The following is a 19345-nucleotide window of genomic DNA, read 5'->3' on the forward strand; positions in this document are numbered from 1 at the left end:
CAAAATTCCGCTCGTTCAACTTACAAAATTTTCCAAGGAATGTTGAAAATTAACTGTATTCAACGAACACTATTATTCAAAGAATTTACATAATTTTGTATATTCAAAGTACGCAATTTTTCTAAAAAGGTACAAAATTTTGCATGTTCAACAAACAAAAATTTTCAAAGAATATTTAAAATTTTACGTATTCAACGAACAGAATTACTCAAATAATTTACTTAATTTTATACATTCAAAATACACAATTTCTTGAAGAACGTACACAATTCTGTAATTCAATGTACACATTAAAAAAAAAAATGTTGAAAATTAAGCGTATTCGATGAACTCTATTACTCAAAGCATTTACAGAATTTTGTGCATTTGAAATACGTAAATTTTTGAAGAATGTACAAAATTATGAACATTCAACGAACACAAATTTTCAAAGAATTTTGAAAATTTTGCGCACTCAATGAACATTATGACTTTAAAGATTTTACATAATTTTGTACATTAGAAGTATGTAATTTACGAAAAACATACACAATTCTACATGGCGAATATACACAATTTTTCAAAAAAATGGTGAAAATTCTATGCATATGAACTCTATTACTCAAAGAATTTACATAATTTTGTACAAAATGCTATTTTTGAAAACTCTCAAAATTCCGCAAAATCAATGTAAACAAGTTTTAAAAGAAGATTGAAAATTATGTGCATTCAACGAACGCTATTACTCGAAGAATTTATATAATTTTTTACATTCAAAGTACACAATTCAACGAATATACAAAAATCTATAGATTCAACACACAATTTTTGAAAGAATGTTTAAAATTATATGCATCCAAGGAACACTAGTAATCAAATAATTTACATAATGTTGTACTTTCAAAGTACGCAATTTTTTTAAGAACACTAAAAATTATTGATGTTCAACATACAAAACTTTTCTAAGAATGTTGAAAATTCCGCTCATTGAATGAGACACTATCACCCAAAGATTTCACAAAATTTTGTACGTTCAAAGTATGCATTTTTCAAAGAATGGCCAAATTTCTACACGATTAATGTACACAATTTTTTCAAAGAATGTTCAAAATTATATAAACTCAATGAACTCCATTACTCAAAGAATTTACATAATTTTGTATTTTCAAAGTACACAATTTTTAAATGAGCGTACACAATTCTGCACCTTCAACGAACAATATTTTTAGAAGAGTGTACACTCCTTATATTCAACATACACAATATTTCAACGAATGTACAAAAATCTATAGATTCAACATACATAATTTTTCAAAGAATGTTTAAAATTATGCGCATTCAAGGAACACTAGTAAATAATTTACATTATAAATATATGAGAAATTATAACTCTCTTGCAAAATATCAATTTTTTTGTACCTTATCGAATTTATATTTTTGGTTGTGGCTCAGAAACTTCAGTTCAATTAACTGTTGCAAAAGGATCTACATTTGCATTATACTATTCCACATGTTCAATAACAATAGTTATTACATGGATGACTTAATAAACAATATCAGCCTAGGAAGATTTTCAAGAGCCAATGTGAAAATTACACCAAGCACAAAAATCAAAATGAAAGCTAAAATTATTTTTCCAATGTACACAAAACTGATTTCTGGTTTTGCAGCCCTCTCTACAGGATGTGAGCCATCAGTACCCTACAAAAAGTAAACAAATAATAAGTGCGTTAGCTAAGAGTGTGGAACATTCCAATGCCAGTTGTAGGAAGCAATCTGGATGAAATATTCTCGTAATTAACAAACAATGCAAAGGACTGCCAAAATAAAGAACAGAGGCAGATGTGTAAACAGTTATCTTCCTCCTTTTTACATTTCTGTATGCTTGTGCACACGTGAATTCTAAGGGACAATCAGAAAACAGGAGATTTGTGTTCCAGTTAGTTATCTTCTTCTTTCTTCCCCTCCTCTTTTTTACATATCTGTATGATCGTGCACACATGAATTCCAATGACGAAATAACAATAAGAAAACAGGAATTTTGTATAGTGAACAAAAATGACCTAGTCTTTCACAATGAAATAAAAAATGTTGTTTTATACTAAATAAGTGACTGTTGAGTGTGAAAATAAACTTCCTAACAACTAAAATAGCCAATCTTGAACGCACACTTCATCATCTAATATCAACAAATAAACATTTTTTTGTTTTAATTCATCAAGAAGAAAATGCATGATGTTAGCATTATATCTGCCAAAAGAAATAGAACATGTTTGTCTAGAACAAACCCTTGAATCCATAAAGGGCTTTTCTTGAATTCACAAGAAAAACTGTTGAATCCATCAGAAAAAGAAGAAAAAATCTATCTGAAATTTTATTATAATTAATAATTTCCTTGCTCAGGGGCTAGAGTCACAAATTTATAATTCAAGTTCTAGCCCCTAGGGTGGTTAAGAAACCCTAAAAAACCATAATTTGTGTTAGGCGCAAAATTAGGCTAAAAAAAAGGAAAGTTGTACCAAAATAAATAAATAGTTACTGCCCTACCATATAAGCCATAAGGACTCAATATTGACTAAAATACTTTAAAACTCTCTAAATAAGGAAATAAACTCTTACATTTCTTGATAGCCAGAGAGTTATGGAGTATGACGTTTACACTTTTTAGGTTATCTTGAGTCATGCCCAAGGATGTAGTGGAGCTTCTAGCTAGCTGGCTAGGCAAGTTTAGTAAACATAGAAATGAGGTGATTTGGAACACGGTCCCTCATTGTCTATGTGGGGTATTTGAAGGGAGAGGAATGCTTGGACCTTTGAAGGAACCGAAAGGTTGATTCAAGAATTGAAGACGTCTTTCTTCCAGATTTTGTTTGGGTGGACAAACGCTTTGGGTGCTTTCCTTTTTAATTCTTTGTCTGATTTACTTGAAAAATGTAGCCTTTATAATTCTTAGTTCTGTCTTGTTCTCATGCCAACCTTAGTAGGTTTCTTGTGTGATTTGGCCTTTTTTATTAGTTTTCTATCAATGAAGTTCTATTGCTTATTTAAAAAAGAAAAGGAAATAAACTCATATTTTAGAAAATTTCGAAATTACCAAAAAGATAAAAAAAAATAAAATTAAAGTGTATTTTCTATCCTACATCCATAAGAGCATTCACATTGGTGATGCTAAAATGCTATTTTAGCACCCAAAACTCTAAAAAACATGCTGCATTGGTGGCACTAAGGTTAAGAATTTTAGCACCCAACCACAGTAAATTGCCAAAAATGATAGCTTACTGTAGCTATAAAGTTATAAAAAAAACAATTTTTTTTATTCTATTTCTCTCTCTTTCTACTTAAAATCTTTTTTTGTCTCTCTTTCTTCTCTCTTCAGCTTCTCTGTTTCTCTCTGTCTTCTCCCTTCTTCTCCTCTCTCACCTACCTCCTCAGACTCAAACTCTCTCAGCAAAATGCAAGATTGGGATGGCTGAGATTGGCAGTTTTGTGGTGGCTATTGAGATCGGCAATGTCATTGGTGTTCTGGGTTGCTGGCTTGCGGTGGCTGTCGCTCCTCTTCCCTTTCTTCTATCTTTTTATTTTTATTTTTTTAAATTCCTTTTTCTATGGCCTAAACTCTCTGTTGTTTGTTTGGTTATTGGTTAATTTGGGTTTGAGTTTGGAGATTTGGGTTTGGGTTTGGGAGTTTGTGGTGGTTATTGGTTTGATTTTGGCTTGTGGGCACAATGGTGGTGGTGGTTGGGTTGTGGTCACAGTGGTGATTAGGTTGTTTTTTGCTGGGTTAATTTTGGGCCGGGGTTTGCAATGGTGGCAAGTGGGTTAGTTTTATTATTGATAAAAAAAAAAGTAATTACGTCTAAAAAGTATCCAAAAAAGAAGGTGACTTAGTGCAGAAATATTTGGTCACATGTGTACTAGCTCTAATATGGGGCAAAAAGCAGGTTTTTCTGGTGGGGAATTTTTTTTTTTGATAAGTAATAATGATATATAATGAAGAACACTACCTTATGCAAAAAAAACATAAGGCAGAGAGAAAATACAAGAAAGAACAAAGAAAAGAAAGATACTAGTGACACAGGAGAGAACTAAGAAAACTAGGGAGAGAATCACTAGAGGTGAGTCCCCAAGCCCTAGACCAGTCAAACAGAGAACCACTAAAGGAAACCAATAGTTGGTCATCCGAACTATCCAAATCCTCAAAAGTCCTCTTGTTTCGCTCCCTCCAAAGACACCACATTAAGCATAAAGGAGCTAAATTCCAAATGCTAGACGAGTGTTTTCCAAGCCAATTCCACCAACCAAAAAGAGTACTTGCAACTGATCTTGGCAAGACCCAAGAGATCCCAAAAGATCTAAACACCAAACTCCACAACCAATTAGCCTTACCACAGTGAAGTAAAAAATGATCCACCGTCTCCCCATTACACCGACACATGATGCACCAGTCAACAAAATCTATCCTTCTACCCCTCAAATTGTCACCTGTAAGGATCCTATCCCATACAACAGTCCACACAAAAAAGGAAACACGCCGAGGAACCTTAACCTTCCAAACGCCTTTCCAAGGAAAAATAATGGGCACTGGACTTCTCAACTTATTGTAAAATGATCGGATATCAAAATCCCCATTCTTTGTCAACTTCCATCGCATACGATCTCTATTCACAGAGGGAGGAAGATTTGAGCCCAAGGTACGGAGAAAATCATCCACCCCACCCATTTCCCAATCATTAGGTCTCCGAATAAAATGAACATCCCAACTTCTCCGATCCTCTATCCCCAATCGTTCAAGAGAAGAGGCCACCGATGCCACTTTATTGGATGCAATCCCATACACACTCGGAAAAGTCAATTGAAGTGGAGAATCCCCACACCAATGATCTGTCCAAAGCTTAACTCTATCTCCCACCCCCACCTCAAAGCGAATATTTTTACTAAAGTCCTCCCAACCCATGCGAATACTTCTCCATAAGCCACATCCATGAACCCCTCTACCTAGCTTGGATGACCATCCCCCCCATTCCTCCCCAAACTTTAGAGCTACAACCCTTCTCCAAAGCCTTGTCTCCTTAGTCCCAAACCGCCATAGCCACTTCCCTAATAAGGCTTTATTAAAGGTAGTTAATTTCCTTACTCCTAACCCACAATTTTCCAAAGCTGCACACACCTTGTCCCAACCCACCAAATGAGTCTTGGATTTCCCCCACAAGAAATCCCTTTGCGGGTTCTCAATTTTATTGGCCACATGCGTAGGGATGGTAAAAAGAGATAAATAATAAGTGGGAAGACTAGATAGAGTACTTTTAAGCAACGTTAGTCTTCCGCCTTTAGACAAATACATCTTCTTCCAACTGGCCAACTTACGCTCAAATTTCTCCAATATAGGATTCCAAATAGTGGGAGACTTATGGGACGCCCCCAAAGGCATACCAAGATAGATCATAGGCAAAGACCCAACCCGGCATCCCAAAATCTCTGCTAAGACAAAGACATTAGGGACCTCACCAATGGGAACCATCTCACTCTTCAACGCATTAACCTTCAAACCTGTCACTACCTGGAAACAAAGAAGAAGCATCCGAACATGGAGAATCTGCTCCTCATCTGCATCGCAAAACAGAATCGTATCATCCGCAAAAAAAAGATGCGAGACCTCTACCCCTCCACCCTGTCTACCAGTAGCCCTAAACCCTTGAAGCAAACCAGCCCCTTCAACTCTTTTCATCATCTTACTGAAGACCTCCATCATAACCAGAAACAACATGGGAGATAGCGGGTCCCCTTGTCTCAAGCCCCTCGAACTCCCAAAAAAATCAGCAGGAGACCCATTAAACAAGACAAAGAATTGTACTGTAGATATGCAAGTGTGGATCCACTTACACCACCTCACCCCAAAGCCCATTCTCTTCAACAAAACAAGGAGAGTCTCCCAGTTCACATGATTGTAGGCTTTCTCAATATCTAATTTACAAATAACCCCCGGAATCTTACTCTTCACCCTGCTATCAACACACTCATTAGCAATAAGGATTGAATCAAGTATCTGTCTACCACCTACAAAACTGTTCTGAGACTCAGATATCAGTTGATCCAAAACCTCTTTCAGGCGATTAGCCAACACCTTAGCCAGAATCTTGTAAACACTTCCCACCAAACTAATAGGTCTAAAATCTCGAATATTGGAGGCACCATTCTTCTTAGGGATTAAGGCTATGAAAGTTGCATTAAGGGATTTTTCAAACTTACTGTGTTGATAAAACTCATCAAACACAGCTAACACATCTCTTTTCACAACTCCCTAACAATGGTGATAGAAAGCCAAAGAGAAACCATTAGGACCTGGAGTTTTATCTCCTTCCAATTCCTTAACCACTCGAAGAACCTCCTCCTGTTCAAACCTTCGTTCGAGCCAGTCCCTATCCAACTCCTCTATCTGATCAAACTTCAATCCTTCCACAAAAGGCCTCTACTCCTCTGTCTCCTTTTACAAGTTTTTATAAAACTGTATAGCTTGGTTTGCAATCTCAAATTCGTCCTCATAAATAACCCCATTCACCTCCAACATGCTAATATGATTATATCTTCTTCGAGAATTGGCCACCTTGTGGAAAAATTTGGTATTGTTATCTCCTTCCTTAATTCAAAGCATCCTCGATTTCTGTCTCCACGAGACTTCTTCCAATGAGATAAGGTTTTGAATTTGAGATCTCAACAAAATCCTCTCACCTAATTCCACTTCGGAAAGGCCAAACTCCCCTTCCTTAACATCCAATAGTTTCAAAGCCTCCAACAAGTCTTTTCTCTAACGCTCCACATTTCCAAACTCACTCCGGTTCCACTGAATTAGATCTTCCTTCAAGGAACAAATGGGAAAATGTATATATGGATAAAGAGGAGACAAAATATATTGAAAGTCAAATGAGAAGATGAAATTTGGTCAATGAATAAAGGTGTTAGATTTCTCTCAAAGGGGCAATTGGCTAGTCTCAGAACTTTATTCTTGCCTTCCTCAAAATTTGGTCAAGGAAATTTTAATCATTACATTTTTGACTCAGCAAGTAATTGTGACAAAGTTATTTGGCAGCCTTCTTCATTAGACGTGTTTACTACCAAATTAGCTAATGAAAGTTCTACTAATTCATCTCTCATTAAACCTAACAATCATAACTGGAACGAGTTTTGGAAAAATGACAACTCTTCCTCAACAACAACAACCAAGCCTTAGTCCCAAAATTTGGGATTAGGTATGGATCAGATTGGGTTGATCACATGAATTCTTTTTCTCCATTCTATCTGAAGTCCTACTCTCTGTTACTTCCCTAATTGACATGTTTTTTTATTTTATTTTTTTATTACTTCTACTAATGTTTGTTTTGGCCTTAGCAGTCGTCAAAATTTCCTTGTGGCTTTTAAGAAAAGATCTCATCGGAATGGTAGACTATTAGCAGGGAAGAAACGATTTCATCAGAATACAACCCAAAAGGAAACAGCTCTTTCTGCAATTAAAGATGATGTTAGGGCAAGGAATGTTTGGCTCAGTATGGTGCCCAATATTTTACTTATTAGTTTCTTCCATGGTGACTTGGTTGATTGGAACTTAAAATATTTTGAAACAAATGATGACTTAGCATGGTTTGCTTCATTTGCCCTCACTACTGCATTTGGAAATGGAGTAACCAATCAGTATTCAGCCCTCCTTTTGACGTCCCTCTTATGCATTAAGGGGAAGCTGATTATTGTGCTTGTGATTACAGCTAGGAAGCACGGGTACAGGTACGATGGTAACAAATCAATTTTTGAAAAATTAGCCCCTACTAGCCCTTACCTAGGAAGCATGGGTATGGCTCTCCAAATGAAGTGTCCGTGCCCTCCCATTAGATTAGAAAAAAATCTAGGTGGTATATACTTGGTTTTTTCTTGAGGCTGGTTGGGTGAAGTTGAATGTTGATGGTTGTTCAAAGAGTAAACTGGAGTTAGCAGGAGCAAGATAATTAAGAGAGGAGAAAGTGGGGGAAAAAAAGGGGGGGGGGGGTACACTTTTCCTTCCATTTGGAACTTTCCACAATCATATTTTTAAATTTTGGGTTATACAGGTCTTGAAACTCATATTACACAGATTTCAGACTGAATCCTACTCTGAAACAGTAATTAAAATGGTGAAAATGGGGTTCGTGATCTGCATCCTAATTGGAATCTAGTCCAATCCTGCTGAAGTTTATGGAAGAAGAAGGTCAATTTGTTATGTAGCATACCGACAGAGAAGGAATTTTTGTGTTAACTAGCACACAAATCATAGCATGAACCTTATAATTTTGAACTCTCTTCCTCTTCAGCAGATTTAACCTTTTTCTTTTCTGCTTTGTGATACTTCAGGGGCAGCTAGACTCAGATGTTTTGTAGTTGGACTTAGAGCTACCCATTGAACGGATTAGGATCCAGTGCAATACCCCAAGTACCATTCCTCCCATTCCTCTCACAATTTTTTTTTTTTTTACTTTTTCTAACTTTTTATATTCAAGGGTTGATATTGAAAGTTGCTTTTAAACTCTCAATCTCAGCTACTAATAGCAATTGCACATGGTGCAATGCTGTAGTTATTATACCTAATCTCAAACCCCCATTGAACACCCACCAAAAAAAAAAAAAAAATCATTTCAAAATGTAGAGGGTTAACAAATATGTTAACAAAGGAGGAGAAAAGATCATACAGATGTGATGAAGTAGCATGCAACCAGAGGCAATAAAAGTTGTTTTTCTGGGAGATGACGTTATGCAGTTGTAATGGTTTTCTTTGCTTATAAGATAAATTTAATACCCCCCCCCCCCCCCCCCCAGGTTTCTATGCGAGAACGTGCAAATCAAAGAGATGTCAAGAAAGCAAGGTTAAGGGCTAGGAAGCACGGACACAGGTATGATATGGTAACACAAGAAATTTCTGAAAAATTATAACCTAAAACGACCGGTACGGCCCTAAATGAAGTGTTCGTGCTTTCTAGGTTAAGGGGAGGGTCATTCTACTATCTTAATGTAAGATTACTATACTAATATGTCCATCAAATATACCATTTTACTATAACATGAATTCTGCAATACAATTGAGCAACAACAAACTAGTTTGCTAATATGAGAATTATTGCTATAACTGGGAGTAAATAACTGCATTCTTTTACCAATTAACACGATAGATAGTTTGGAGTAAGAACATCGTTTCATGATGTTCATGTAACAAAATAATTAAGTGAACATCAAAAATAAAAAAGAGGAAAGTTTTGGAAGCCTTTTGGTGGGGCTTTTTCTTGTTCAAGAAAAGCAAAGAGAATGAGTTGCACTTCTGTGAGCAGAGAGGAATATAATGAAGACATTAAAATTTTTTTGGTGGTTTTGAATTTGAAAACTCTTCATCCGCCCATAACAAAGCATAACAAAAAGAATCAAATATGATCATAGGTATGAAATTACTTTGCTGATAAGACAAATAATCTCAAGGGATTCTCTGATAAGACATTTGGTCAAAGATCTTCACAAACTAAAATAATCTCCTTCTTATGTGAAGGCACTTCATATTATTTTCTTCTTTTGCTATGGTCTAACAATGAATAAACCCAAACTTAAGCTGAAAGCCCCAAAAGGTATAAGAACACCCACACCAAAAGTTTCCGCCTTTTTTTCTTTTTTATTTTTGGAAGCATTCCGCAAAAAGCGACACATTGTAGGTTCTGATTCCGGAATCAGATTCTCCAAAATAATTTTGGAGGTAAGCCTACCAATCACCTCTCTCACACCCTAGGAGATTTGTGCTATGGGTACAAATATTTGTGTTTTTCTGTTAAGTCAACTTTTTTGTGTTTTTGAAGCACTCTTCATCGTCTCTTTTGCGTTAGTACCATAGGAAAATATCTCAAAACCATATACTTATACTTTGCTAATACAACCCATCAAGAGAAAAGTTTTGGGTGTTATTTGTAAAAATATTTGGACAATTATTCAATGCCCACTAATGAATAGGAAATATCAAATGCAAAAGAGGCGATACAAATCCATTCATCTCAACATCATCATAACAGTAGGCAAAAGAAGCACTCTTACCTTTACTGTAGAAATCCGGGTTGGCAGGAGCCGCTCCCCTTTTGGAACTGAAAAGGGTGTCAGAAACCCAAAAAAGAAAATAAAAAAGAAGAAATGACAAAAACCCAGAAAAGGAAATTACCAGGGAAATCAAAATCGAGCTCGGTTCGAGTCTGCAACTGCCAACCATGACCGTATTGGACGAGAAGGGAATTGGGTCCAAAAGCAATGGGTTCCTCTCTTTCTTTAAAGGCTTCTATATGCAGAGCAAGGGGTGGGGGTGTGGCTGTGGCTGTGGCTGCACCCATTAATGTCCGATTTATTAGTGACAAAGCAAATCCAGCGTCTGTTCCAACCGCAAACCGCCTTGTCTTCCCCGAACTTCTGCATTTAACCTCTATGAACTGTTCGTTGTTTCATTCAATTTACAACAAATTTAATCCAAATTCTATCAGTTTCCCATTTTTTATACAAACCCAAATCAGAAAAAATGAAAGAGAGAGAGAGAGAGGATTACAGTAGGAGGAGGATGTGGAGCAGGTTCTGCTGCTTCTTCCGCCATTGTAGACACAGAGAAAAGAGAAGATCCGTGTCGAGTTGACGAGTACCGACCATTTATAGTTTTTTTTTTTAATTTTATAGAAGTTGTACCCTAATTTAATCTATATATATATATATATATATATATATATATTTATATTTATATATATGTGCGTGAAAATCATGCTGGTCGAGCTTGCAGCTGCCTGATATGGCAATAATATGTTGTGAAAATCTTCCCGGTATGGCCCAACACTTTTTTCATTTTTATTTTGTGCTAAAAAAAATCAATCGTTTTTTTTTTTTTTTTTTAGTCTAAAGAGTAAAACTTTCCATATATATTAATTTAGGGTTGTAAATTATTCAATTGCCAAAATATCTAAAAGTGTGATGAAATTTATATGTTAATGAATGAAATAAATTTATGTAGTAACTATAATTTATTTTTTAAATGTGTATTTGAAAGTAGTTTAGTGGGGCCTCTACAATAATAAATAAAATTGATATAGAAAAAAGATTGAGATAAGGATAAGTAATTCTTTTTTAAATGAGTAGTAATTGTATGTGTAGGGGTGGAATTCCCAAAACTAACAGTGGGCCTGGGGACCCACACGAAACCTAACCATGACCCAACGGGGAATAGGGGCCCAAATGACTTCTGGCCCAACCCTGTTGAGCCTGGTTCGTTCTAGAAGACGTCCGAGGAGGAATGCCTCCTCGGACACGCAAATATGGGCCCAATGAGCGTCCCCTCCACAGTGAAGAACCCATCCAGGCGAACGTGGGTAGGAGGGTGAGCCTCACGCAGTAGGAAAGAGGAAAACGTAAGATATCAGGGAGAAGCCACAACTGCCGCATTAAATGCAATAAAGCTATCTTTTCAGCCGCATTAATGTGGAGAAGATAGGTGAACAGTGTTACATTGGCCAGTGCAACTCACAGAAGGATAAGGGAGATGTCCGATGGGACAGGCACTCAAGTGAAGGTCCAGATGGCTAATAAGTGTAAGGTTCTTATCAATTCAAGAAGGCTATATAAGAGAAAGAGATCCCCATGAAGAGGGGATCGGGGAATTAAGAAAAAAAGAGAGAGAGAAAGGTGAAAGAACTCTATAGTCTGTAAACAGAGCAAGAGGTGCACTTATACGTCTCCTCGGACCGATATCCTATTAAACGTAAATAGGAATATTCTCACGTTCAACATGTTGCATGGCGTACATCTAACTGATGTTCACTTTGTCTAGTCCTAGCTCTGTAACCCACTCTCTACAAATTCATTGTCTGGGGGACTTTTGGGCTAGAACCACTTACTTGCTGGGCTTGGGCCACAAAAACTGCCCCTACAATTGGCGCCGTCTGTAGGGAGAACTTGTGTCTCGACAAGTGAAACAGTAAGAGATGGAAGGATCAGGTCCGCGCCAAACCGGACGTGCAGAATCTTAACGACAAGACAACTTTTTAAATCTCGAGCGAGGGAAGGACCAAGATAATCAACGAGAGGGCAGTGTGAACACCTCTCACACGAGTAGAAGCCGCTTAAAAGGGAAAGATCATGCATCCCATAAGCAGAACGAGCGAAAGGCTTTACAGCAAGAGATTGATGATTTGAAGAAGAAGCTGCGTCGAGCGCAGCGAAAACGTCCTTCACCCGCCTCGGACACTAGCAGTGATGAGGATGGCGAATACAGGTGAAGGTCAAGAACCCCTCCGAGCGAGACTTTTTCCTATGAGGAAGAGTAGCCTCGCAAACGCAGCCACAAAAGCTCGTCTTACCAAAGTCTGGCCAATGATGCCATGAGCAAGGCCCTGGATCGCATCTCCCAGTCGCCGTTCACGCGTAGAATAGAGATGGCAGTGCTTCCTTAGCGGTTCAATCAGCCAACGTTTGCCATATACAATGGTCGGACTGACCCAATGGAGCACGTAAGCCAATTCAACCAGAGCATGGCCGTCCACTCCAGGGACGAGGCGCTAATGTGTAAGGTGTTTCCATCCAGCTTGGGACCCCTGGCGATGAGATGGTTTGATGCCCTCCCGCCGAACTCCATAGATTCCTTTAAACAGTTGACGCAGGCTTTTGGTTCCCGCTTCATCACCAGCACTAGAGTCCCTCGGCCCCTCGACCCCCTCTTATCCTTGTCCATGTGGGAAGGAGAAACGCTGAAGGCCTACTCGGACTGATACTGGGAAATGTACAACGAGATAGAAGGAAACTACGATGACGTCACCATTAGTACGTTCAAAAGGGGCCTGCCGACAGAGCATGACTTAAGAAAGTCCCTCACTGGGAAGCCAGTCACTAGCGTGTGCCAACTCATGGGCAGAATAGACAAGTACAAAAGGGTCGAGGAGGACCAGTAGATGGGGAAGGGTAAAGCGAAGGTTGTCCCTCAGGAGAGGAGGGACTTCAGGTCGGACCGCTTCAACAGCAGTAACAGGCCGAGAAAGGACTACGCGGAACAGTCCGGACCTACTGGGGCTCAGGCAGTCCATACTGTGTTCTGAGAACCGTTGCACAAGATCCTGGAGAAGGTGAAGTGCGAACCCTTCTTTCAGTGGCCGAACAGGATGGCAGGCGACCCCTTAAAACGCAATCAGAATCAGTACTGCGCATATCACTAGGAGCCAGGTCACACCACCGATGATTGCAGGAACCTGAAAAACCATCTGGATCATCTTGTACGAGAAGGGAAGTTGAGACATCTGTTGTGCTGCCCTGAAGGATGGCAGGAACAGTCAAATGTCGAAACTAGACAAGGTACATTGAGGCCACCCATTGGCACGATAAATGTCATTCTTGCCGCACCTGGGAGGACCGGTCCCAGCCCTTTCAAAGTAATGTCAGTGGGCAGGTTCTCGACTGAGCCAGACGAAAGGGGATCCAAGAGAGCCAGAATGAGTGCCACGCCATTAATCGGGTTCACGGAGGAAGACAAGTAAGGAACTATTCAACCCCATGAAGATGCCCTAGTCGTGACGCTCAGAATAGGAGGTTATGACGTGAAAAGGGTGTTAGTTGATCAAGGCAGCGCCGTGGAGGTAATGTACCCGGATTTGTATAAGGGGTTGAACTTGAAGCAGGAAGACCTGTCGCCATATGATTCACCCCTGGTCAGCTTTGAAGGAAAAATCGTCATCCCGAAAGGCATGATTAGGCTGCCTGTGCAAACAGACTCAGACGTGGTAGAAGTGAACTTCATCGTCGTAGATGCATACTCCCCCTACATAGCTATTGTGGCTCGGCCATGGCTTCATGCACTAGGGGCTGTGTCGTCAACCTTGCACCAAAAAGTGAAGTATCCGTCAGGAGGTCAAGTCAAAGAAATAATAGGGAACTAAAGAATGACCAGACAATGCATGGTGTCGGCAATCTCACGACGACCAAATAGCGAACCTTCCACTTTAACCGAGAACGGCTTATAGTAATCAATGACCCCGGTCCCAACTGCGGGTAGTGGAGGACCGGCCATGGAGGTGAGCTGTGAGGAGCTGGAGAAAGTGCTCGTCGGATCAGACCCTGAGAGGTTTTTTCAGATCGGTTCGGAATTACCAGCACAGGAGAAGTCAGCGCTAATTGATTTTCTTCGACGGAATGAGGACGTATTCGCCTGGGATCCCTATGAAGCCCCCAGGGTTGACTCAGATCTCATATGCCATCACCTTAATGTTAATCCGGCCATAACACCAAAGAAGCAACCTCCTCTGTACCCGTCAAAAGAACATGCAGACGCTGTGAGAGAAGAGGTCGCAAAATTGAAGAAAGCTGGAGCTATCAAGGAAGTATTCTACCCCGAATGGTTGGCAAACACAGTCGTGGTAAAGAAAAAGAGCGGAAAATGGCGGGTTTGCGTAGACTTCACGGACTTAAACAAGGCCTGCCCGAAGGATCCTTTCCCAATGCCGCGGATAGACCGATTGGTAGATGCGACTGTCGGACACCCCCGAATGAGTTTTTTGGACGTTTTCCAGGGCTACCATCAGATATCCCTGGCTGCCGAAGACCAAGAAAAAACCGCTTTTGTCACCCCAGTTGGCAACTATCATTATAAGGTGATGCCCTTTGGCCTGAAGAATGCCGGGTCGACCTATCAGAGGATGATGACTAGGATGTTTGAACAGCAGATGTGTAAAATCGTTGAAGTATATATAGATGACATGGTAGTAAAGAGCAAATTGGTGGCCGACCACATCAGAGACCTCGGTGAAGTGTTTCGAATTCTGAGAAAGTACAAGCTACGACTGAACGCATCCAAATGTTCATTTGGGGTGGGATCAGGAAAGTTCTTGGGCTATATGGTGACCCACCGAGGAATTGAAGTTAACCTTGACCAAATAAGAGCTATTCACAGCTTGCAGCCTCCTCGGAATCCCAAAGAGGTTCAGAAGTTTACCGGCATGATAGCTGCTTTAAGCCGTTTCATCTCCCGCTCAGCGGACAGATGCAGACCTTTTTTCTTCCTATTGCACAAGTGGAAGGGCTTCGAGTGGACTGAAGAGTGTGCTTTAGCTTTCCAACAGCTCAAGGAATACCTCGCCCGACCACCGATCATGTCCAGTCCCGATGCCGACGAGGTGTTGTTCGCATACATCGCAGTAGCCTCTCATGCGGTGAGCTTAGTGCTAATCCGAGAAGATAACGGCTCGCAGCGGCCCGTGTACTACGTAAGCAAATTGCTGCAGGAGGCAGAGACCCGGTATTTCCCCCTCGAAAAAGCTATATTGGCCGTCGTACAAGCTACGCGGAAGCTCCCCCACTATTTTCAGGTACATACAGTAGTTGTGCTAACTCAACTTCCACTGAAATCAGTCCTTCGCAGCGCCGACTACACAGGTAGAATAGCTAAGTGGGGAACAATCCTGGGCGCCTTCGACATCAGATACATGCCTCGTACCGCCATAAAAGGTCAGGTCCTCGCCGATCTAGTAGCTAAATTTGCGGAGCCCACCCTAGAAAGGATGGAAATGTCGGGATCACCAAGTGCTGATGGGAAACTGGTCAGCACGGTCTCTCAGCATGAGCACAATAGGTGGAGAGCACACATCGATGGTGCAGCAAACCAAAGGGGCTCAGGGGTGGGGCTCGTTCTAGTCTCTCCCGAAGGGATAACCATAGAAAAGTCGTTGAGGCTCGGATTCTCGGCCACGAATAATGAAGCCGAGTATGAGGCACTGTTGGAGGGGATGTCGATGATTCGGAAATTGGGTGGAAAATGCGCAAGCATATTCTCGGATTCGAGACTCATAGTGGGATAAGTAAATGGGGAATTAGAGGCGAAGGATGAAAGAATGCAAGGGTACCTTGCTCGGGCTAAACACCTGCAGACCCATTTCGATGACTTCCGTTTAACGCATATACCTAGGAGTGGGAACACCCATGCTGATTCTCTCGCAACACTGGCCACCTCCTTGGCTCAGCCCCTTCCGCGGGTTATTTTAGTTGAAGATCTCTGCCGCCCAACAACAGAGGAGGCCAACGGTATTCGAGTACACAACGTCGGGGCAGGACCCAGCTGGATGGACCCTCTGGTGCTGTTCCTGAAACACGACACCTTACCGGATGATAAGGTTAAGGCTGACAAAATCAGGAGGAGAGCTTCTCGATTCTGGCTGTCCGAGGACTCCAAACTTTACAGACGCTCGTTCTCGGGGCCACACTTGCTGTGTGTGCACCCAGGGGCTACGGAACTCATCCTGGAGGAGTTACATGAATGGATTTGTGGAAGCCATACGGGGGGCAGGTCCCTCTCCCACAGGGCCATGACGCTAGGTTACTGGTGGCTGAGCATGCATAAAGAGGCTTTGGAATATGTAAAGAAGTGCGACCAATGCCAAAGGTTCGCCCCGAACATACATTAGCCGGGTGGAGAACTTAACCCGTTGTCCAGCCCTTGGCCATTCGCATAATGGGGCCTAGACATACTAGGGCCGTTCCCTAAAGCGGCTGGGAACAAGAAATTTCTTCTCGTCGGCACCGATTACTTCACAAAGTGGGTCGAAGTTGAGGCGCTGGCAAACATCAGGGACATCGATGTCAAGAAATTTGTCTGGAAAAATATTATCACTAGGTTCGGGACCCCGCACACCCTGATCTCGGACAACGGCCTCCAATTTGACAGCAAAGCCTTTAGAAAATACTGCAACAAGCTGGGAATTATCAACCGATACTCCACACCGGCCTACCCATAGGGTAATGGATAGGCGGAAGCCATCAACAAAACCATAGTGAATAGACTGAAGAAGAGGTTGGACGACGCGAAAGGGAGGTGGGTTGATGAGTTAGCCCACGTCCTATGGACGTACCGCACCACGCCTCGTAGGTCCACGGGAGAAACCCCATTTTCATTGACCTACGGAGCCGAGGCTGTAATCCCACCGGAGATAAACTTTCCAACCCAGAGGACTACTGCCTTCAACCCCATTGCTAATAACAGCCTTCTGGAAAAAAGCCTGGATCTCCTCGAAGAAAAAAGGGAAAGTGTGATGGTTCACCTAGCTTATTATCAGCAAAAGCTTAAACAGGGCTACGACGCCAAGGTGAAGTCAAGGCCCTTGACGCCCGGGGATCTAGTGTTGAGGAAAGTCCTGGGCACCGCGAGGAACCCTGCAGGAGGAAAGCTTGGACCAAACTGGGAGGGCCCATACCGTATCACTTCCGTAGCCGACATTGGGGCATACTTTTTGGAAGACTTGGATGAACATGTAGTACCACGTCCATGGAATGTAAATAACCTGAAAATGTACTGTTATTAATGAAAGACACCATACTTGACGCCGTGTTACTGTACAGCTATTTGGGTTAAATGTTAAACAGAACCCAAGTCTTGCATGGCTTCTCAGACCACAGACTTGGGGGAAATTAACCTCGCAACAATTCTCGCTAAGTGTTAAATAGAACCCAAGTTCTGCATGGCTTCTCGGACCATAGACTTGGGGGAAATTAACCTCGCAACGACTTTCACTAAGTGTTAAACAGAACCCAAGTCCTGCATGGCTCCTCGGACCACAGACTTGGGGGAAATTAACCTCGCAACAATTCTCGCTAAGTGTTAAACAGAACCCAAGTCTTGTATGGCTCCTCGGACCATAGACTTGGGGGAAATTAACCTCGCAACGACTTTCACTAAGTGTTAAACAGAACCCAAGTCCTGCATGGCTCCTCGGACCACAGACTTGGGGGAAATTAACCTCGCAACGATTCTCGCTAAGTGTTAAATAGAACCCAAGTCCTGCATGGCTCCTCGGACCACAGACTTGGGGGAAAATTAGCCTCGCAGCAATTCTGTCTAAATTATTGACTATCATTCTTTACACATTCATTCATTCACGCTTGGTTTTCAGCAGTTAATGGCAGAATAAACATCCATTTATGATAAAAACAGAAGAGAAAGTAAAACAACAAGAATAAAAGGAAACGACACCATTCATTAAAATCCCCAAAAGCGATCCTTTTACAACCCTTAAACAGAACAAAATATGAAAAGTCTAACAAGAAAAATCCTACACTACTTTCCTAAATCTGATCCCTGAGCAGGCTCGGGCTGGTCATTTGCTGGCTGTGGCCCCCAAACAGCCTCCTTAGCCTGTGCAACAACCTCCCTGATTGAAAGACTGTCCTCGGGCAACTTGTCCTTCACGGCCGGCTGCGCATCCTCAGCTTCAGGCATAGCAGAGTCCGAGGCTAAAGCCTTCGTTGGGAGAGGCTCTTCAGTTGCGGCCTCGTCGAGGATCTCACGAACTTCTTCAGGAAAAAAGATATTCTCAGCTTTCCTAAGATCAGAATCCGCTGGGACTGCCGCTCGGTCCAAGGCTACACCCCAAGATAGGGTAATGTATTCCCTGCATATAGTAGCCACCTCCTCGGCCAGCCTGACCTCAGTATCCTTAACCCTGCGTTCATAAGAGGCTGCCACCACCTTCTCGGCCGCCTCCCTGGCCAGGCGGGCCTCCCCCTTAACCTTTGCAAGTTCGGCCTTGAGATCTGAAACCGCCTGCTTCTCTGTCCTAAGATTTTCCTCGGACTGGCGGAGTTGTAGGCGCAGATCCTCAGCCTGCTTAGTGGCATTTTTGAGGCCGGCTTCCGCGCTGTCCCGCCCCTTCTTTGCCTCCTTTACTTCATGGCTCAGGCTATCGTTTTCCTTCTTGAGGTCACCAGTAGCCCTCTCGGCAATACGGCGGGACTGAGCCTATTATGAAGGTCTTCACGTGCCTTTTTGGCCCACTCCTCAGCAATGAAGATTTGCTGAGTGACCTGCGCCAGAAAAGTAGGAGCTTAATCAAAGAGAATGGTGAATAAATGGATGCGTAACAAGAGAACGAGATAGTAAAAGTTTTCGCTTAACATTGCCATGTCCCTCTTCAGCAACATGAAGAGTTCTGGTTGCTGAGTATCCTGGAGCCCCTTCATGTCGCGAGGCAAAAGAAGAGGCTGCTGCAGGGCCTCAGCCAAGAATGATGCCTCCCGTCGTTGGGATTCCCACAAGGTTGCATCCCAAGAAATTGGAGCGCCGTCCAATTCGAGCTGTGGCGACCATATTCGTTGTTCCCTCCGAATAGCCGCCTCGTCTCGGCTATCAATGGACTTGGTCCTCTTCTCTTTGGGCTCCTTGGTCTCTTTGACCTTCTTCTGAGGTTTGATTTTTTCTTGGCCAACCTCACAGGCCTTTTTCACCTTAAATTGGGCATAGGCTACAATGCCGCATCTGACGTGGGAGGAGGAGGAGGAGGAGGAGCCTTGGAGGACGGCTGCTCCTTCGGGACGTCCT

General features: G+C 41.8%; 1 protein-coding gene across 1 annotated transcript; it reads right to left on the minus strand.

The window, feature by feature from the left end:
* Window positions 1-1378: 1378 nt before the first annotated feature.
* Window positions 1379-10689, minus strand: LOC115953573. Its single transcript, XM_031071303.1, has 4 exons — window positions 10562-10689; window positions 10187-10448; window positions 10066-10112; window positions 1379-1680 (listed from the first exon to the last, which is right to left on the minus strand). Exons 1-4 carry the CDS (start codon window positions 10604-10606, stop codon window positions 1510-1512), a joined length of 525 nt encoding a protein of 174 aa, XP_030927163.1. The 5' UTR covers window positions 10607-10689; the 3' UTR covers window positions 1379-1509.
* Window positions 10690-19345: the final 8656 nt, after the last annotated feature.

The sequence above is a fragment of the Quercus lobata genome, chromosome 7, assembly GCF_001633185.2.
Source record: "Quercus lobata isolate SW786 chromosome 7, ValleyOak3.0 Primary Assembly, whole genome shotgun sequence".
Classification (NCBI taxonomy): Eukaryota; Viridiplantae; Streptophyta; class Magnoliopsida; order Fagales; family Fagaceae; genus Quercus; species Quercus lobata.

Bases quoted from the DNA above. Each gene is read 5' to 3' on its own strand.
- LOC115953573 (XM_031071303.1), bottom strand. From the start codon at position 10,606: ATGGCGGAAGAAGCAGCAGAACCTGCTCCACATCCTCCTCCTACT. The intron at 10,449-10,561 runs GTAATCCTCTCT...AACAACGAACAG, and splicing joins CTCCACATCCTCCTCCTACT to TTCATAGAGGTTAAATGCAG. The intron at 10,113-10,186 runs GTAATTTCCTTT...CACCCTTTTCAG, and splicing joins GCTCGATTTTGATTTCCCTG to TTCCAAAAGGGGAGCGGCTC.